The sequence below is a fragment of the Podarcis filfolensis genome (genome assembly GCF_964270895.1).
Source record: "Podarcis filfolensis genome assembly, chromosome: 1".
Taxonomy (NCBI): Eukaryota; Metazoa; Chordata; class Lepidosauria; order Squamata; family Lacertidae; genus Podarcis; species Podarcis filfolensis.
Window position 1 is genome coordinate 64,580,606 of NC_139604.1, and position 22,009 is coordinate 64,602,614.

General features: G+C 41.1%; 1 protein-coding gene and 1 long non-coding RNA gene across 5 annotated transcripts; one reads left to right on the forward strand and one right to left on the reverse strand.

The window, feature by feature from the left end:
- Positions 1 to 1,949: 1,949 nt before the first annotated feature.
- On the reverse strand, positions 1,950 to 5,851 carry LOC310750653. Its single transcript, XR_014542139.1, has 2 exons — positions 5,674 to 5,851; positions 1,950 to 2,456 (listed from the first exon to the last, which is right to left on the reverse strand). It is a non-coding gene; the product is annotated as an uncharacterized lncRNA (long non-coding RNA).
- A 1,074-nt stretch (positions 5,852 to 6,925) lies between these two features.
- Positions 6,926 to 21,299, forward strand: UEVLD (UEV and lactate/malate dehyrogenase domains). 4 transcript variants are annotated; one of them, XM_083589060.1, is made up of 12 exons: positions 6,926 to 7,075; positions 10,015 to 10,099; positions 11,126 to 11,191; positions 12,420 to 12,583; positions 13,959 to 14,094; positions 14,480 to 14,598; positions 15,579 to 15,684; positions 16,335 to 16,505; positions 17,599 to 17,772; positions 18,251 to 18,338; positions 19,223 to 19,346; positions 19,453 to 21,299. In XM_083589060.1, exons 1-12 carry the CDS (start codon positions 6,992 to 6,994, stop codon positions 19,615 to 19,617), a joined length of 1,482 nt encoding a protein of 493 aa, XP_083445186.1. In that variant the 5' UTR covers positions 6,926 to 6,991; the 3' UTR covers positions 19,618 to 21,299. The 4 variants fall into 4 exon arrangements, with proteins under 4 accessions (XP_083445186.1, XP_083445187.1, XP_083445185.1 ...); XM_083589061.1 differs by lacking the exon at positions 6,926 to 7,075 and adding an exon at positions 8,685 to 8,839; XM_083589059.1 differs by lacking the exon at positions 6,926 to 7,075 and adding an exon at positions 8,790 to 9,374.
- The last annotated feature ends 710 nt before the right edge of the window (positions 21,300 to 22,009 follow it).

The window sequence follows — 22,009 nt, forward strand, 5'->3', positions numbered from 1 at the left end:
GTCATAGTCACTAATGTTAGGGAATAATATTGACTGAGTTCAGTACAAATACTGTGCTATAGTTCAGTAACATATAAGATTGTATCTTAGTGGAAAATTAAAAACTGGAAAAGCAGTTTTCCATTGAGCTGTAACACAGCGTATATCTGTTGAATTTCATCTTTATGGCTTTAGCCCAGTTAATACAAAAATCAAAAACTTCACGTCATGCTTGCCATATCATGACTGTACTTTGTATTCTGTAATTGCTTCCCTAAATGAATGAGGGAGCCAAAGAATCTTAGATGTTAAAGTGAAATAATTTTGCAAGCCCTCAGCATGACCCTATGGCCTCTTCCCCTTCATCCACACTTTTAGCAGCTTCATTTTGGTACTCAAAGCCACCTGCTACCCCAGATACCTTCTGCACAAAGCTGAGTTGAATTTCTTGGGGGGGGGGGGAAGCAAAGTGGTGATGACAAAACTGTAGCTAAGCCACAAAGCTAATTTTAAAGAGCGAGATGCATGTATTGTGTTGCGAGTACTGTATTGCTTTAAGATGAGGAACAAGTTAGACATTCACAGTGTCTGCAGAAATTCTCAGAGGTTGAGGAGTTGTCCAGCTAAGAATAGCAAACAAAGGAAACATAAAAGGCATCTGCAAAGACACTCTGGACTTCCAGATAACTAGATACTTTGAACCATCAGGCCTCAGGGTGATGAAATTCACACCCAAAAGGATGAATATGGAAGATGTGCAAGATGTTCCCAAAGAAGATAACAGAATAGACACATTTTATTGAAGAGAAACAAAAAGACTTGAAATGACGTTTTCAAGTATGAAATGACGTTTTCATTAAATGTATCTGAAGAAGTGTGCATGCACACGAAAGCTCATACCAAGAACTAACTTAGTTGGTCTTTAAAGTGCTACTGGAAGGAAAATTTTTTTTTTTTTTTTTTGTTTTCATTAAATGAGAAAACTTCTTAAAGGTTTTGTCATGGACACCTCCTTTTCTCACACAATCACCATAGAATCATAGATAGTAATAATGAATCCAGTTCTCCAAGTATTTGATATTATGTACCAAAATGGCACCATCTATAGATAATGGGGTATTTGGGTTCCTGGTTACACCAATATTTGCCCAAAAAAATGGGAAACAAACCAAACAAACAGCCTTGCCCAGTGAGGACTGAGTATGCTCCAGAGGCATGGAATGCAGAGTCTAGGTGGTGTGGCTTGAACGAAGTGTCTGAAATGCTGAACAGAAGCACTCGGCTCTGCAGCATTTTCCCCAATATAAATTAGCACTACCTTTGGTGGTGTAGATGCAATAATCTTGACTGTTCTCTGCTAACACCTTAGGCTCTGGAATTAGTTAAGTATTTATTTAAGTTCATCTCCCTATAGGCTTTGATAGTCTATAGGCTATAATATCATGGGTAGGCAAACTAAGGCCTGGGGGTTGGATCTGGCCCAATCGCCTTCTAAATCCAGCCTGTGGACGGTCTGGGAATCAGCGTGTTTTTACATGAGTAGAATGTTTGCTTTTCTTTAAAATGCATCTCTGGGTTGTTTGTGGGGCATAGGAATTCGTTCATCCCCCCCCCCCCAAAAAAAAAATCTAGTCTGCCCCCCCCCCAAGGTCTGAGGGACAGTGGACCGGCCCCCTGCTGAAAAAGTTTGCTGACCCCTGGGCTATATACTCCTTTATGTGTGGCTTATTTACATGGGAAGAATAGAATAATTGTGCTATAGTTCATTATACAATGCTTATTTTGGAATGCTAATCAGCAGACAATAAATAGGCATGCATTTTATAAAATTTAAACTTTAAAATTAAGAAGTTTGTTGCTTGCTATTACAGTATTTAACTTTCACATTTGTGTGAAATGCCTTCAAATCTTCATGGGAAAGGCGGCACCTGCATTAAAAGACTAAATAAATCATTCCACAGACATTAACCTTTATGTCTTTTTCCACCCATTATATTTTCAGAATAGTGAACACCAAGTGAATTTTGCTACTGCAGGTAGTAGGCAATTTTAAAAGTACATAGTCCATCAGAAATCGTATCGGATACGAAACGTTCTATGTGATTGTCCCTTAAACAGAAGCATAATCTATTTCAAATATGCTCTTACAGGTAATGCTTGAAATCCACTTTGCCCTGCGCATCGTGAAACGTGGTAACATATTTGAAGGTCCAGGTAACTTGGTCATAAACATATAACATGATGCTGTGCAATCAATTTATGTGTTACCAACAAGAGAAACAATATGCTTCATTGCCTTCAGTACTGCAGTAAGCATTAGCTCCTGAAACTCCTTTCTTGCTGATGTTTTAAATAGCACTTCTGAACTGGAACATCTTTGTCGCTCTTAAAGAAGATGGGAAGTCTGCCCTGGGTTGCGTTCCTCTAAAGGACAATGCCAGTTAATGCTTATCACCTTCGTTCTTTGCCGGTTCAGCCTGTAACCAAACACACAGAATATTACTGAAAAGTTTGGAGGGAAGTATTTCACTCTTCTACAACATTCATATAGAGAAAGGGCCATATGTTGAGGCTTGACTCAGAGGCTGAGTTTAAGGTGCGCAGGTACAAACTGGTCTAGGGATAACACCTTCAGCTTTCCTTTTGTTCCTCTTTACTAGGCGATTCTGCATGAGAAGCAAATCAATTACAGTGGTACCTCAGGTTACATACGCTTCAGGTTACATACCCTTCAGGTTACAGACTCCGCAAACCCAGAAATAGTGCTTCAGGTTAAGAACTTTGCTTCAGGATGAGAACAGAAATCGTGCTCCAGCAGCACGGCGGCAGCAGGAGGCCCCATTAGCTAAAGTGGTGCTTCAGGTTAAGAACAGTGTCAGGTTCAGAACGGACCTCCGGAACGAATTAAGTACTTAACCTGAGGTACCACTGTACCAGGATGCATTGGGTCAAGTATGCATAAGACCTTATTTGCATAATTTTTTCATGCCATTCTAACTATTTTGCATTGTTTATTCTGGTTTTTGGAAAAGAGATATGCAGGGCTTAGATGCTCAGCAGATCTCCTCTATCCCACCAGGCACTGACCACTACCTTTCAAGCATAACAGCTTTGCAACCATTGGGGCTAGAAACACTTTTTAAAAAATCATCAAAACTGAGACGGTCAGTAATCTGATCTGTGCCCTGTGCCATTTGTAGGCTGAAACCTGAGAAGAGCAAGTAGAATTTCACTAATGCCGTAGGGCTTATCTGGCTGCCCCCCCAAGCCCCTGTGGCCACACAAGGGACACTCTGGAGCAACACATGGGACGAACACAGCAGGATGGGAGTGACAGAACAATGTTTAATCTGCCTGTGAGTTGTCATTAAATCAATTTTGTTGGAAAAGTGATGGAAGCTTTCTGGGGCATGAATAACTAAAACATAGATTTAGCCTATTTTGTGAGTGTGCACAAATGCAAAATATCGTACAGTATTTGAAATATTTTTCAAGTCTTTTTATACTATGCACTATCTCCCCTTCATCTAAAGTTTACTCAGTAATTAGAGTTAACTATGATGTTGAGTTTCAAAGAGGCTGCTGAACTACTTGAGGACAGGCACATCTTTCCCAGACCATATCTGTGTTTCTTTTGACTGGGCCAAACGTTGGAGCTCATTTGATCTGATGGTTGGTGCAGAAGGCTAATGGGACTTACAGTGAGCCAAACACCTCAAGCAGCAAATGCTAGTGGATAGAGACTAGGGGCAAAGAGTGTGTGTGTGTGTGTGTGTGTGGTGTGGCAGTGTTCAAGTAAGCTGTGAAGATGTCCCTGTGCTTTTGCACCACCAGACACACAATTCTCATCAAGTTTACAAATCCCCAGGTTAATGATTGAGTCAATTCCACAGGACATGTGACGTATGCTGTTATGTTGTATAAAGAATGTGTGCATCTTTGCTTGGGTGCAGACAGTCCATCATCTTCTTTCCTGGTGGTGTCTGTGGCGCACGAGATGCAAGGAGAACTGGCAGGCTGCTTTTTGCTGTAAGTCTATATCTTTCTTTAATAAAGTATCAGAACTGGCCAATTTTCATGTCTTTTGAATCCTTCCTCGGAATTCCCACGTATCTCGAACCCCCATGAGTTCTTCTCCAGCTCTGGGACTGTAAGGTAAAGGTAAAGGGACCCCTGACCATTAGGTCCAGTCGTGACTGACTCTGGGGTTGCGGCGCTCATCTCACTTTATTGGCCGAGGGAGCTGGCGTATAGCTTCCGGATCATGTGGCCAGCATGACTAAGCCGCTTCTGGTGAACCAGAGCAGCGCATGGAAACGCCGTTTACCTTCCTGCTGGAGCAATACCTATTTATCTACTTGCACTTTGACGTGCTTTTGAACTGCTAGGTTGGCAGGAGCTGGGACCGAGCAATGGGAGCTCACCCCGTTGCGGGGATTCGAACTGCCAACCTTCTGATCGGCAAGTCCTAGGCTCTGTGGTTTAACCCACAGCGCCACCTGCGTCCCATCTGGGACTGTAGTGCACAACAAATAAATATTGTATGGAAGTTTTATAGCTTCAGCCAAAAAGACTTGCACATAGCCACAGACAACCACGTTGAGCTAAGATAGTTTCCTTTCCCAGTGTGGCATGCCCACTCTTCTAGCAGCGCTGAGCAAGGAGTATGATGAAAGCTCACGAGGAAATATTAAGTACAAGTGGAAACTTGTCACCCACAGGCCCAGTAATCTATCTCAAGCTGTTGGAACTTGAGTACACCTTAGCAACAAAGAACACTGTACTTTAGGCTGAGGTGTTATGCTTCTTTTTCATTTCATTTCACTTTTAATTTGTATACCGTCTTTCTATAATACTATACACAAGGCAGCTTGCAAGCTGAAGAAACAACAAAACAGCAAAGATCACACATGTAATAACAATCTGATGCAATACAAAAAAGTCACAAAAACTTTAAAATAAACAACTTAAATAAAGCAATATTCAATAATCTATTAGAATATAATAGTAAACAGTAAAATTAAATAACAGTAAACAATAATTAAACAGTTCACACTTACAAGTGACAATAAAGAATTACTGAACTATAATCAATATAAACAATTGTTTTTATTCTGAATTATAAGGAAAGGGGTGTCTCACCTAGATTTCTGGAAACAGAGAAAGGCTTAATAATTAATAGGTATTTTGGAACCACTGCAATAAAGTTGCAGTTTTAAAAAGCTTCAATAGTCTCCCTCAACACCTGTAACATGCTTTTATCAGTATTAGTGGAACCAGTATTGCATAAAGGTTGGGACTCATGCATATCTCCTTCCTTCATGCTTAGGGTAATGCTACACCTGGTTTATTTTGGGCACTTCTTCGCTTACTACAGCACCCCATATATTCTTATTGCCACAATTCCTCAGATGGTTTACTGTGGGGTCATGTGGCTTATATGGGTTTGCGCACACGTTCTAAAGGCACACAAATCTCAGCTCTATTTAAAGGGTGAGGCCAGATGGTGATGGTGACAGATAAGTACCTTGGCTTGATGAGGATGCTTTCCTATTGTCTGGGTGCAAAACCACAAAAACAGTGGACTGAACACATCCTAAGTTTGTAAGAATCAAACTCTTTGGTTTTGCATCAAACAGCAAACTAGGGTGACATAGGGCAGCATTTCCAACTGGTATTTCAAAGTTTACTCACCTTAGCGTTTGGAACTCTATGCATCAGATGCAAAGCCAAAAGGAAAATCAGCCAACCAACAACAATCATTGTACAATTTCTCAGAGTTTTCCCACTTACGGAATGTGACTTGATATGGCTAATTTTTAAGGACAAAAGAAAATCACCTTTCAGCTGATTTTAGGCAGCTCAGTACTTTGGCTTTCTTGGTGGCTATTTGTGATGAGCCAGACTGTGCAGTGAACTAGATTGTGACATCATTTGTTATGTAACAATTGACTCAACCAGCATGACATCAGCAAAATAGTTTCTCTGATAGAACCAGAGGTATTTCAGATAGATACAGGAGTTACAAAAGTTTTTGTTTAAATAAACTATTTCATTTTGGTTTGGAGTTTTTATAAACTACATTTACGGGGGGGTGGGGATAATTACAAATTAGATACAAAATTTAAAAGCTTAAGTTTCCTTAAGTTAGTGGTTCCCAATGTTTCCCCCTCTTGGGAGTGGTCATAAAATCAACTTCAGTTTTCTCTCCTATTGGCCACCAGGTCCATGCAGAGGGGAGGGGCAGCAAGGTACACTTGCCCCGGGCCTTGGAGGCCTAAGCCAACCAAGGAGACCTCACCAGGGACCAGCTGGTGCAATAGGCATAACAAGCAGAGCAGCTTGCTATTGGGGCTGCTGTCATTGTGCTATTTTGGGAAGCATTTTCTCTCTTCTTACCAACTATAGCACCATTCATGCTGTGGAAGTGGAATGTATGGGTCTGGGGTCTGCAAGGCCTGAGCCGATTTGTATCTTAACACAACATCCCCCACTGGAGTGTAAAAAAGCAGAGTCAGCATGAAGGAGGGTGAGACATTGAAAAGTGAAAAGGTGAAGGGAGTATGGAATGGTTATGGGGTTTTGGCCAGCACTGCTGTTTCTGGTGTTCCTTTCACAGCTAATCTCTTGTGGTCTCTCATGAACCAAGTTGTGGCAACATTGCCATCCATATAGAAGCTGTTACGTTCCAGAACATCTGAGCAGAACATCAATCAGCACAGAAGAGAATGTGGTTGATGGGGTCTCCCCCAATGCAACTGTCTTGCTTCAATAAGTAGAATATTGAATTAACTTTTACCCTAATCACAACATTATGGCTTGATTTTTCTCCCACAGAGCTTCACAAAAGAACAAGCCAGGCTGCTGCCCCAAAAGTTGCCCTATGCCATTTCTGGGAATATGGACCTAAGAAGAGGCTGCTGGATCAGGCCAGTGACCCATATACTGCAGCATCCTCTTGTCATTGTGGCCAACCAGGTGCCTGTGGGAAACACGCAAGCAGGATTCGAGCATGAGCAACTCTTCCTTCATGTGGCTTTGCTGCCTCCCAACTGCAGAGGCAAAGCATAGCCATCATGGTTCATCGCCATTGATGGTAAGAGCTGTTCGACAGCTGAACTGCCTCCCTTGGGAGGTTGCGGGTTCTCCTTCCTTGGAGGTTTTTAAGCAGAGCCATCTGTCATGGATGCTTTAGCTAAGAATCCTGCATTGCAGGGGGGGCTGCACTAGATGGCCCTTGGGGTCCCTTCCAACTCTACGATTCTGTGATAGCCCTCTCCTCCTCGAATTTGTCCAATCCTCTCTGAAAGCCATCTAGGTTGGTGGCCATGACTGCTTCCTGTGGCCAATGAAAAACACCTTTTGAAATGATATATAATGAATTGAAAAGGATGTTAAAAATAACGTTTGTAAAAACAAACAACCCAGCAGCTTTTCTTTTGGGAGTTATAGGGACAGAACTACCTAAACTGTACAGAAACTTATTGATGTATGCTACAATTGCAAGAATGTTACTTGCCCAAACATGGAAAGAAGCAGAAGTCCCAGCAAAGGAAGAATGGATTCAAAAACTTATGGAATATGCAGAAATGAAGAAACTTACCAGAAGAAGAAGAAATCAAGATAACAAACTTTTTATAAAAGAATGGAAATGGTTTATTGAATATTTACAGATAAATTGTAAACAGATAAGAACTTTGGCAGGATTATTGTAATAACCTGCAGTTTTATAAGAGTATATAAAGTAGATGAATAAATGAGCAAATTAAGATAATTTGGATATGCAGAAGATATAAAAAAAAATTAAGGAACCGCAGAAAGAGGGGGAAGGAAGTCAAGTTTTGAAATGTTAAAATGATGGTAAAATTAGTGAAATGTATAAACCTGAAAAGCATAAAGAAAATTAAAAAGAAAAGACCTCTGGATCCTTTCCAAGGGAGAGACCCCCTTCCAGTCATTCAGTGTGCAGCAGATGTTGCAGGACTGCAACTCCCACCATCCCTGGCTATATTGGCTCAGATATTTTGGAGCCCAACGACGCCTGGAGCTCCACGGTTTCCCCATCTGTTTTCCACAAAATCCCTAGAGCTGGTCAGGTTGCAACTCTGAGCCTAAATGCTGTGCCGTCTCTGCCGCCGCAAGGTTCAAGCAGCGCTGGATTTATGTATAAGCTAAACAAGCTATAGCTATAGTTTAGGGCCCCACTCTCTTAGGAGGCCCAAAAAAAATTCAAGGAAAAAACCCTGGATGTACATTTCCTAAGATAAAAAAAATATAAATAAAATAAATAAAACCTGCATACAGCAACAGTGTTTTGTGTTGTGTAGGAACCTATGATGTAAGTAATGGGCCCTGCCCCCTCCCTAAAATATCACTGGTTTGCTCATGTCTATATATAGGGTGCCTACATTCTGCATGGACTGGTTGCATGGCAACATGTGCAATTGGCTTTAGATACCTATTAGGTCCATAAATTACCATATAGCATATAGAAAACAGCGACAATTTGTTGTTGACAAAGGCCAGCTGGACATCTAAAGGACCCCATTACCTTCAGTAGCTTAGGGTCTCATCAAACCTAAATCCGGCCCTGGGTTCAAGCGCAGGCCTCGCGCCTCGCCGGGAAAATAAACCCGCTTCCTCACAAGGCGCCGCACCACCGCTTCCTTGGGTTAAAACCTAGGCAGTCTACCTAAGCAAGGGGCGGGCCTGGGGAAAAGGAGGAACTGGGAGAGGCCGCGCGGCCGGCCGGCTCGCCTTTCCAGGCGCGCCAGCAGCAGGAAGCGGCGCTTGTTCCTCCTCGCGCGGGCCGCCGGCGATGGAGTTCTCCGAGGAGCAGCTGAGGAAGTGGCTGAGCAAGGCAAGGCGGGCGGCGGCGGCGGGATGGGCGGGCGCGGGCGCTCCTCTCCGCGCGCCGGGCGGGCGGCCCGAGGGAGCGATTCCCCCGGCTTCCCACGGGCGCCGCTTTGCCGTCGAGTCACTCGGGATGTCCCCGGTTAAGACGCTGTTGCAAGCTGCCTGCCTGCTCACCACAAGTTATATGGGGTTGCAACATGGCCGTGGCTGAGGGTGGCTCAATATGTGTGCCAACGCTGCCGGCAGGGATGTAAGCAAGGCCTCGTCGTAGGGTGCATTTAGGGCACAGGCTTCTGCATGCAGCGCTCCTAGGTCAGCTGCCCTAGAAATGCAGAACTTGCTCCTTGACGCAGGATGTAAGGATCTCTAGAAACCTATCGCACATCAGCCCTAGTTGTCATTCAGGAGGGTCACAGGTTCCCCATCTCTGCTCTAGCAGCAGAATCCTGCGTATGTTGGCTCCGAAGGAAGCCCAGTTCTTCCGTGTGTTAAATACGTGTATTCTGTGTTGCAATTATGATGGCAAGAATGTTTGGAAGGTGAGTTCAAGCCATGGCTGCCAATGAAGAACTGGGAGTGCGCTTAGAGTCATCTGACATCAAGTGACTGACAGCTCTTCCTACCTGTTCAACTAGCCCTGTGGAGTACGGTTACCAGATTTTTTTTCAGTGAATCCGGGAAGACTTTTCAACTTCAGTCGAATTTAGTGGATTTTGTCAGGGGACTGATTTGTAAATCTGGGGACTGTCCCCGGGAAACGGGAACGTCTGGTAACCTTACTGTGGAGGGTTTGCCAGTTCTGGATCTGGCCCGATTCGATTCCCCACCCCTGCTTTACATATTTAAATATGTAAGTGGTGTGTGCGTGTTTTAAAGAACAAATGTGAGCAGAATTTTATCTGTAGTGCTTTAACTCAATGCACATCCAAAAAGGTACTGCTAACAAAGGTGTAATTAAAGAAAGGTGCAGTCATTCTAATAAGTGCAGATCTACACAGCATGAGTTTCACATGGGAATGGGCTGTATTGATACTGAAGCGAATTAGGTTTCCAGTTCAGAAATATCAGTGCTTTAGACTTCCAATTTCAGCTGTGAGGCTAAATTGCTTAATAACAATGACAAATTTTAAAGGCAGGGTGCTGCTTAAAAGAATAAAATTATCCTTGTTCTCTCTGCAGTATAAATTCCGAGATCTGACCATAGAAGAACTGAAGAGCGTACATGAGTCGTACCCAAACACCACATTTGCCATGAATACCTACAGTAAGAGAAACGTCTATTATTTTGGCCCATTGGAAAAATGATTGTGTGAGAATGTCGTTGTTTTGTATAGTGATTAATAGAAAAGTTTGAATAGTAGTCAATGCAAGCAATTTCAAGTAAGGAATTCAACTCCAGTTACTTATGTTCGTTATTGACAATATTACCTGCAGCACAATCCTATGTATGTTTACTAGAAAGTAAGCCCACAGTATTCAGTAGGGCTTACTCCCAAGCGAGTGTGCTTTCACCTTGTGTAAATTTTTTAACCTCCAACAATTAAGTCAGGCATCCCCAAACTTGGCCCTCCAGCTGTTTTTGGAACTACAACTCCCATCATCCCTAGCTAACAGGAGCAGTGGTCAGGGATGATGGGAGCTGTAGTCCCAAAACAGCTGTAGGGCCAAGTTTGGGGGTGCCTGAGTTAAGTAATCACTTTACTGTTGCTTCTGTATGTAGTTTGGGGTGGTAGAGTGAGCTTTGTATAGGTTTGCTGCTGTTTGCTGCCAGAAAGAAAAATAAAGCAAATAGCAGCAAACCAATGAAGTTGTTTTATTTTCCTTTCTGGCTGTATTGTATTTCACATGCTCTTTTTATTTTTCTGTCATGATTTCTTTGTTGTTTTAAAAAGACTGGTGGTGTATAAACGTTTAAAATAATGAGTTATCTGGCTCTGATATCAAATGTTAATAAAGCAGTATTATCGGTAACAAAATAATGACAAAAATGTAAAGATGGTGGGGATGTGCCACTTACATGAGCTCCCTCTGGCTGTGTCCTGCTGCATACCGAGATGGAGAGGGGAAGGGCAGAGATCTCCACAGTACCAACTTGCTGGCAGGAATGCCGGATACACTCCGCCAGTGCATTTGCACCGTGCCAACCTTAGCAGCGCCTCCCCCCCCGTCACAGTACACAGCAGCTGTGCAAACAGAGAGTGCTCAAGTGAGAAGGGCAGTCTCACTGTGCTCTCTGCTACTGAAAAAATGTAATCTATGCACGCATACAAATTAATGTTCTGAAATTTAGCTTTTAAGGATGGTTCCCAGAAAGACCTTTTGAATTGTAGTGGCACTGTTCCAGTGAAATACCAGGGTAAGTTGTTCACTATGTTTTTGTTTGCTGCCTAATAATACATTGGGACTTGCAAGTGGGATGGGATGTTTCGGGTGAGGTAGTAGCTCTGGTGGGTGACACATCATGCTCCCTCTGGGGAAGTTTGTCCACCTTTGGTTCCCACCCTTTACTCATCTTTCATCTGTGGCTCCTACAAGCTGTCAGCATGCTACAGCAACCACTCCCCAGGAAACAGCTTTGACTGGCCGGCTAAACCATATGAGGACATGCGAAGCCAGGCTGCAGTGGATTGAGCAGACAAGATCAATAGTGGCTCTTAAAACCACAACAGAATAGGCTAAAACAACTTAAAACTCATACAAACTTTCTAAACATCTTGTTTAAATAAGAACGTCTTCAGCAGGCACTGAGAAGAATGCCGTGACAACGCCTCCTTGATATCAATAGTATATATTTTGTAAGCTGCCCTGGAAATATTTATATTGATGGGCTGCATATACATTCTTTAAATAAGTAAATATATCTTTCTAATAGAGTGTCCAATAGCAACTCTTGTTCAAGATCAAGTGCAAAAGGTCTACCCGCTTCCATTATTCAGGCTGCTGAAACAAGGAGTGATTTTGCAGAAACCAGGAGTGGATTTTTCCCATGTGAAAAATAAATTCCTGGACTGTATATGTTTGCCTAAGGGACGCGGGTGGCACTGTGGGTAAAACCTCAGCGCCTAGGGCTTGCCGATCGCATGGTCGGCGGTTCGAATCCCCACGGCGGGGTGCGCTCCCGTCTTTCGGTCCCAGCTCCTGCCCACCTAGCAGTTCGAAAGCACCCTTAAGTGCAAGTAGATAAATAGGTACCGCTTTATAGCGGGAAGGTAAACGGCGTTTCCGTGTGCTGCGCTGGTGCCGGCTCGCCAGAGCAGCTTCGTCACGCTGGCCACGTGACCCGGAAGTGTCTCGGGACAGCACTGGCCCCCGGCCTCTTAAGTGAGATGGGCGCACAACCCTAGAGTCGGACACGACTGGCCCGTACGGGCAGGGATACCTTTACCTTTACCTTTTATATGTTTGCCTTCTTAGCCTATGGCTCCAGATCATGGGCTTTGGGGTTTTAGTGAAAAACAAAGTACAATAGATCCTACAGTACACCCACCCATGGGTTAAATATCGAGTGTAAAATTTAAGAAGTATACATGCCCAGTCAAGGAGCAGTGGTTGTTGATAGTTGCTTATGTTTTGTATTTTGACAGGTAATTCGTACAACATTCCAATTTTCCTATGGATTTTAGATTCGCATCCTTTTACTCCTCCAATCTGCTTCTTAAAGCCCACTGCAAACATGGGGATTTCTGTAGGAAAGCATGTAGATGCCCGGGGAAGGATATACTTGCCCTATCTACAAAACTGGAGTCATGTAAGGGATGTCTGTGCATGTCATGTAAAATAGTATTATTGCTTTACTAAAATCGGTTTACAGTTTTTGTCTTAGCCTTAATTTAATGTCATCCATATTGTGTACCTTAATTGTATAAAAACGTGCCTTTTAACATGAGCTGTCATCATGCCAGATAGGCTACACAGGCAATGTGAGAGAAAGTAGAGGCTATTTTATTGGACTAGCAAAAGTAGTGTGTATTTGTAGTTCTCGGGTTCTCTGTCAGCAGAGGCATGGCCAACCAGCGTTATTGCAGGGGGCAGTGTTTTGTCTAACAGTGCCCCCAAACATAGTGCTTTACATTTTCATTTCTATGAATGAATGGCAAAAATCTCACTTGCAAAGGAAAAGGCACTTGGAATTCCCCACTGGGATGGGTCATGATCCTCTTACGCCTCTATCCCTGTAAGAAAGGCCTGCTCCTTTCTGTGTAGCCCCTATCTTGATTCTGCTTCTCTGGGAAAAAGTTGATAACTGGTTTATGTAGCTATGAAGGGGAAAATTTGATAAGCCCTATACACAGTAATTGTACATAAAGTGCTTCAGATTTTCAGTCCATTTAGGCATGTGGAGAGCTGCCCTCCCCCCTCCCTTTTAAGACATTTTTGTTCATAGAATGTTTGTTATCTAAAATTGCAGTACCGGACCACGTTAAAGGCTCTGGTACTGACATATAATCTCTACAGGGTTCCATGAAAGACCACATTGCCATTTACATACACACTGGATGGCTGTGTTTTATGGGAGAGTCTCTCCTTGAAGTCTCTAAAATATCAGAAGCCCACAGTAATTGAGAGCAGACATTTCAATGTGGCTGCCCCTGTTTTGTGGAACCAGACAGAAAGCCTTCTTGGTAGTGACTCCCGCCCTGTAGAACGTTCTCCCATCAGATGTCAAGGAAATAAGCAACTATCCTATTTTTAAAAGACATCTGAAGGCAGCACTGTTTAGGGAAGTTTTTAATATTTAATACTGTATTGTTTTTAATACTCGATTGGGAGCCACCCAGAGTGGCTGAGGAAACTCAGCCAGATGGGTGGGATATAAATAATAAATTATTATTATTATTATTATTATTATTATTATTATTATTATTATTATATTGAGAAACAACAGGTACCTGCTGCCTGTAGTTTCCAGAAACTACTGAATACATTTTGTTTCAAGAAGCTTTTCCAGCTGGATTTTTCGTTCTGTTTTGTTTTAAGTCTCTGCCTTGCATGTTTTGTTAGTGATGTTTAGGAACCTACTTTTAGTTGCTCTTGTTGGAGGCTTGTAAATGGCTTTAAGACTTATGTGAAAGGATATCATAATAAGATGAGGAGGAAGCTAATTGTTGTTATATATGTTTCAGCCGCAGTCCATGATCATAGGGTTATTAAAGGAAATGAGCGCAAAATTTGAAGAGGAGCTCCCTCTGTTCTCATTATCATCTTCAGATGCAGCCAGACAGTCAGAGCTGCTCTCTTACATTGCAAAAATCACGGAAGGTATGCATCATCTTTGGGAATTTGTTTGGGGTTTTTGTTTGGGAGCCAAGTTCTGTACTGTATGCAGGATTCAGTCATTGATAAACGGCGGTCATTGAGGAACAATAGCAAGAGATGGGTATCATCCTCCCATTATCCCTGAAGCATCTGGCTGGCCATTGTGAGAAACGGCTGAACTTTTGGTCTGATCCAACAGGGCTCTTCTTCGGTTTGAAGTTAGCGTTCATATGAAGAAGGCTGTACAATATGTCCTTGTCCTCCACAGACCACCATAGTTTCAGTTAAACCCTTTTTGGTTGTTTTGTTCCATTAGATCCAGTCATTTTCCATGCAACTTCCCAAGTTGAGCGCATTTGTTTATATTAATGACTATCTGTTATTTTAGGTGAAGACAACATTCAGTCCAAGGGAGAGGGAAAGAAAAATGATGGAGGATTTAACAAAGTTACAGTGATTGGAGCAGGGGATCTGGGCCTTGCTTGTGCACTGGCTATTTCAGCAAAGGTATATATATATACTTTACGTGAAATGACCACTGTGATTGCTTCTGCAGTGATTCCAAACTGGGATAAAATAATTATTCTTGAAAATATCTAGGAACAAACAACTAGTGCTCTCTTCTCCATGAAGTAGGTTTAAATTAGGATTGGAACCGAAGGATTGCCTAAGCAATTAGTAGTGCCATCTTGTGTGTCTTTATTCAGAAGTAGGTGCCATATGCATTTACTTTGGAGCAGGCCTGTTGAACAGAGTGGGATGTATTTCTGAGTAAGCCTGCAAAGGACTGAGCATTGAAGGTCTATTTGCATAACTTCTCAGCACATGGTAACCATAGCTTTTAGTTGGCACATGCTGACTTAAACTGTGTATTTTCCAATAGCACCAACAGAATTCAGCCTGTATGGACTTTTAGCAGGCTAATATAAGCAGCTGGAAAGCTACTAGCACAGTTGCTTTCAGCATGGATCTGCCACTCACCTGCTGCCCTGGTGAGGTTTAGATTGCTCTGTGAATATCCAGGTATTTTGTCATGATCCAGGCATCCTACTGATTTCTATGGAAGGGATTTCAGTGCATGTTTAATGCCTGCCGAATTATGCCTGACCATCTTCAGGAGAGTCTGGCTGCTGGATAAAGCCAAAGGCCCATTTAGTCCGGCATCCTGTTCTCACAGTGGCCAATGCAGTGACTATGGGAAACCTGAAAGCAGGATCGGAGCGGAGCAGCACTCTTCCCACTTTTGATTTCCAGCAATTGGGATTCAGAGGCACGTTGTCTCTAGCGGTGGCAACTTGATTCAAACAGACGACTGGTGTGATGGGAGAGAATAGCCGTTGGCTTAAATTTAACAGCAGCTTATGTAGAAAATAGGGTTGTATGTCAGCATTTAAAGAAATAAATCAGAGTTGTATTAAACCCTTTCAGAATGCCATTCTATCTTTTCTCCACTGAATAATGACTTCTTTGTTTTCAATTTGTACCAGGGTGTTGCTGACAGAGTGGTTGTCTTGGACTGCTCAGAAGGTACAATGAAAGGAGCAGCTATGGACCTGGAAATCTTTGCCTTGCCTAATGTGGAAATCAGCAGAGGTATTGTGTTGGTTTCTGAGATGTGTGTGGTGGTTCCCCCCCCCCATACTTCAAGTGAACTTTCTAAGTAATTATCGGGATCGTTGGTAAGAACATTTCACTTGTGGCAATTATGTCTGAAAGCACATGAAGGCCCCATGTGATGAAGCTAAGGAAGTTTGAGTGTAGCCAGAGCCTGGGTGGGGAGACCATGTGTACAGATGGGTTCCATGATGAAAGAAAGGCAGGAGATATACGTGTGTGTGTGTGTGTGTGTGTGTGTGTGTACACACACTATATGCCTGAGAAAGTTGTGGCACAGTGCTTAATTAGTGATTCCTTTTACACTCGTATGGGTCGTATCCAACGCTTCTGTTCTGCTAACATAGCCTAGAACTTTCCTGTCTTCTCCTCTGCAGCACCTCTTGCATCCTCTGGCTCGGAGGAACCTTTGGAGCAGATTCTGAGGGCGTGTGAGGAGAGGAAAGGAAAGGAAGGGGGAGTCCCATTGCACAAGTTGAACTCCACATGCACAGCATTGGATATGACCCCGTATCTTTAGATAAAACAAAAGTTTACCTGTCCAGTTCATGGACTTAAAAAAATAATAATGAAATAGGTCTTATACTCTCGCCTTGACGTGTGGAAAAATTCTTTCTTTGTGTTCTTAGATTTTTCCGCCTCAGCAGGCTCAAAGCTGGTGGTGCTAACAGTGAATTCTTTAGGCAATGCTCAGTCCTATCTGGATGTTGTACAGAGCAATGTTGAACTGTTTAGAGGCATCATTCCTTCAGTAGCACATTATAGCCAACAAAGTGTACTACTTGTGGCTTCTCAACCAGGTATGGCAGCACATACGTTTTTATGATTTATTGCTCCCTGGATATAACGTGCTTTGTAATTTCTCATACTTAATAAACCTATTTCTTTACAGAGACCTCAGGGTGTTCTCTGTTTGCTCTCCTGTGGTCAAGTATTGTGACAATGTAGAAAACTGGGCCAGAAAGTTTCCTTTTGTGTGTTGTGTATATCTTGACACACATATGGAATAAGTCTTTTGACGTTTTCCTTTAGAGAAGCGAGTGACAGGGAAACTAATACTTCCCTGATTCAAGTTTCAAGAAATGAGATTCCGACTGAACATCAGGAAGACCTTTATGACAGTAAACGCTGTCCGACAGTGGAACACACTCCTATGAGAGGTGGTCAACTCTCCTTCCTTGGAGGTTTTTAAGCAGAGGTTGTGTGGCCACCTGTAATGTATGATCTAGTTGAGATTTGCAGGGGGGTGTCGAGTAGATGACCCTCAGGGTCACTTCCAACTCTACAGTTCTATGGTTTTGTGATTGCAAATATTTGTATAAAAGCATGTTTCAATGCGGCATGGTTAATCTCATTACTTAACCCCAAAGCCCCAGGAAAAGTCTCACAAAATCAGTAGGTCTTCCTTTTGAGCAAACCAGCTTCTTGGGACATAAATTCTGAGAGGTGCCGGTGAAGAAACAAGTGATTCTGAAGGATCAAAGCTTCTCATCATGTTTGTTGGAAACTAATAATAACCAGCTGAAATTCACTCTACCAGAACCAAATGTTGTAGAGTGTGATTGTGTTAACCAAATTTAGTGATATATTTAATTATATTTAAGCTGTGCAAAAAAATGCACAGTCAAAACCATGTCTCCTCAGAAATAAGTACTGTTATATTAAATGTGCTTACTTCCAGGAAAGTGGGGTTAAGATTACAAATTTACTAAAACATCCTTCATGATATTTGTTGGAGATGTTGCTGTTGTTTTTAAAATGAATAATTTACTGATATCCAATCAACCCCACTGCCAAAAAGATGAATGATAACTTGATTGCAAACCTTTATGTCTTTTTGACCTGAATACAAATTCATTTGCCCTTTTCAATGTGTTTTTGTCAAATGTACAGTGGAAATAATGACCTATGTATCATGGAAGATGAGTGGATTTCCTAAAAGTCGGGTTATCGGGATTGGTTGTAATCTAGACTCTGCAAGATTCCAATACATTATTGCAAACCTATTAAAAGCTCAAATCAGAGGCAAAGATAATTGGATTATTGGTGAACAAGGGGAAAACAAAGGTAAAATGATGATTTACTACTTAGCTTACTATGCAGTTTAGGGTACCACATGTGTACTTAATATCAGGAGATAATTTCAGAAAACATTGTGATTCTTTTATTTTTTTAATAGAAGTACTGTATATGGAGATATTTCAGTTTAAATTACTATTATTTATTTAATGGATAGCCAAGACAAGAAGTTTGTGGTTCTGTTCCAGAGACAGCTTCTCCAATTCTATATTATATGCTTACACTACATTGCAGTGGTGGTTGCTTTGTCACTGACTTCTCATGCAGTTTCTTTGTCTTCTCTGTCGGGTTATTGCGCATTCTGTGTTTTCTGTACATCTGTGAGTTATGTACTCCTCTGAATAGAATCCTGCAATTGGTCTCTTTAAAAGCAAAATGGAAAGCACACACTCTACAGAGAAATTATTCCTGAGATAAAAATGCAAATGTTTAAAAACAACATTGATTGTAATTTTATCCTATTCAGTGGCAGCATGGAGTGCTTCTAATTCAGTGACAAGTCATCAAGATGAAGATATAGCAAATCAAAATGCCCAGCATCTCTTAGCTAACAGGTAAAACACTTACAGACACGTGGCAGCACGATCAGAAGTAAGTCCCACTGAGTTAACTGGGACTTATTCCAATATAAATTGATATAGGAGTGCAGCCTAATTCTGAATTTTAATTTACACCCTAGTAACATGATATGAAAGGGAAACCTTCATTACTGACGTATTAAACCCCATTTTTATTTGAACATGATTTGATCAGGCTACATATAAAAGGCCTCAAATTCTAGTTGAAGTCTTATCTGTCAGCAGTGTTAGTCTTAAAATACGTATACTTTACTCAGGGTCTTGAACCTGAGAAAGTAGCCCACTCTAGACAGCAAACACCTTATAAACCATGAAGTAATGACTAAGGATGTTGGGAGGGGGCAGACACAAGAGTGGAAAATTCCTCACACATGCTTTGCTGCTAGTCATAAATTAGCAACAAGTAACGTAGTTAGCCTCTGCTAGGCTCAATACCTGTTGCCATGAAAATGTAATCTATATGTAACCATTTGATTGGTCGAAAGCCATCACATGCATTCTGATGTTTTGTTCTTGGCTTACCATTTGTGTTTTGTCTGAGGCCGACAAACCATGAGTCTGGGTTCAGATGGAGCACGAAGCCAAACAAACCATAGTTTTGCATAACATAGCTAGTGTGGAAGGAGGACAACCATGGGAGGAGCAAAGCAGCTGCATTTTTTTTTTTTTTACTGCAAGTACCCTCACGCTTGCTTGTTCACATTTAGACAGTTTGGCTAGCACAACATGGGAACAAGGCCACTACAAAAATGTGTACCACGCTTGTTGATATACAAGTGTGACGTATGGAGATTATAAAGGGGGCATATTGCTTGCTAAAAAAGTGCATTGTAAATCCTGATTCTTTTGCTTTTATGTAGAGCCATGGAAGTTCTGAAAGGAAGAGGCCAAAAATCCTGGTCTGTTGGTCTGTCAATAGCTGATCTGGCAGACAGTATATTGAATGATAAAAGGAAAGTACATTCCATATCAACGATGGTGAAGGTAAACACAGGACTGATCTGATTTTGCTTTTTTAGAATAGAGGAAACATTAACCTGTGGGTCTCAGGAATTCTAATATACCCAATACTATGTTTTGCCTTTTCTAGGGATGTTACAATATAAACTCTGAAGTATTTTTAAGTGTGCCTTGTGTACTTGGAATCAGCGGAGTGACTGAAGTCATCAAACTGCTGGATAAAGGTACTGTGGCACAGGAGCTTCAGTCCACAGCTGCCTCGATTCATGATCTTCAACAGCAGCTGAAACTCTGAATACCAGCTAGGCATAACTTGTTCTCTAAGATATTTGAGAGTTGCAGAAAATACACTATTGCCTAGGTGGCTGCTAAAAAAAGAATACCTCACAATGTTTAAAATTTGCTGAATTTGGTGTCTATTTAATTATAGGGCATGCTAAAGACCATTTGTCAATGACACTCTTATAATAAAAATGATTAGGCAAAATAGGGTGGAAATATGTAACATGAAACGTAATTTTCCAAACTTTCTAGATCATGGGTTGCCTTTTTGCTGGATTTTGTACTCTAGGTTGTTTAATGACTAGCTGTAGTAATAAGAAAAAACGGTATCTCTTCTTTTTCCTATATTGAATGCACAACACTATATCAGAGCCATCACTATAATCACCACCAGCCCACTTTTCAAAGTTGCTGTAAATTTGCTGACAAGAGGTATCTTTTCAATCAGAGTGACTATTGTTTTGCCATAGGTGATACAGCATTGCCATCTTGTATTTACTATAGAGAACCAGTCTTGTATATATATTACACATTGCTAAAGTCTAAACATAGATGGCCTGGCAGCAAGGTATTGCCTAAAATTAAGGGTCCATGTTTCAGCCAATGATTCAGACAATTTATAACAGAATGTTTCCACCAGCAAATCATTGCAGTAATTCATTTGAAGCTGAAATTTTGGGCATTGAAGATGAATTCTATTTGCTTAGCCTTAATGTGCCTGAAAATATTTTTCTGAACTTTTTGTATGAATCACCCAAAGATTTAGATATTGATGGGGTGGGGATATATAAAAAAGAACCCAGCGCTGTTACATTGCTGCAGTATATAAAATATGCATAGTTGTATGGCATGGTCTTCTTAAAGGCACTTTGGCCAAAATCCAAGAGGCTTGGGTTTCTGTGTGTTCACATCCTCCTTCCTGCTGCAGGTTCTCGTAGCCACTCTGAATGTTGGAGTAGCCTCCTGTGCAGCTTGTGAATGAAGCAGCCAGGTGGAGCAGGAAATGTTTTGTTTCCCATGTGCACACATTAGTGCTTTTGGCTCACATGGGAGGGTGTACTGGATTCTGTACAAGATTTATAAATTGAATTATATAGGCACTTTATATGGGGAGGACATTATAGAATACAGTAAGGAACAGCTAGTCACCATAGTTTAAATGAAATGCTCCCTTTATTCAGAATATGATATTTTTAAAAAGCTGATTCTTCTCCCTTTCCACTCTACCATGCTTTAAAATATAGATGAGAAAATAGTTATTGGATAGTGTTAGCCAATACTATTCCCAGGATATAAATGATGATTGATGAACTTAGGGTAAAGAGGAGGTAAAGTAATTTTTATTTCTATCTAATGAAGTAATCTGTTTTTATTTGGTCTTTTGTTAAAATAATTGTGACTTGGCCTGAGTCCTTAGGACAGGATGGGAAGAAAAACTGAATGAATGCACTGCTCAATGTTATGCACTGATAAGGCTTAGTATGTTTGGTGTCATCAGTTGTAACACTGCAACAAGCTTTAAGCACTACCAAATATATAGACTAAACAGTCTAATGATAGTATATATAGATTTTGTACTCAGGTATGATTGCAATGAATTTTTGCCTTTTTCTTTGCATTATATATTTAAGCAAGTGCTATATGGAAAAATACTGTGATGTGTAATGTTAATAAAACGTTTATTAACTTTTAAAAGATCGATGTGTTTTTTTATTACTGTTTTATTGGTTTTAGGTTGTGTTTATGTGCTAATGCTTTAAAAATATATTATGGGTGTGGGGGTTAGACCATACATGGCTTAGAGGTTTTTGAAATATTTAGCAGTACTGTTATGTACTGAGTTGAATAGGATCCAAACTGCAGCAGTACTCTGAGTATATTTCAAGTACATAAATGCAACAGATTAATGACAGAATTTGCTAATATATACTAATATATGAAGCACATCTATTGGTAGGTCAGATGAGGAATTCATGAGTTGGTGTGGTGCCCTATCTAGTTGGTACAAAATAGTATCTTGAATCATGACAGCAAAACTTAAATTATTATTTATTAGATTTGTTGGTTGTTACCAAAAGGTCTCCAAATCTAAATTTTAAAAGATGTACAGGACTTTTGGCTGCATGGTTGATGGTGGTTTTACAGACAATTTTATTTAATGGTTTGATGGATTTTAATGTGCATATATTTTGTGAACTATTTTATTGTTTGACCCTGTTGTTCCCCACTTCAGAATAAAGTAGTTTACAGAATGCATGCACATTCAAATCCTTCAAACCATTAAATAAAATTGTCTGTAAAACCACCATCAACCATCTATATTTTATGCATTAATCTGTTCCATCTATACACAATCCTTTCCATTGTACGTAGGCTTTTTAAAATAACACTGATAATTTCAGTGA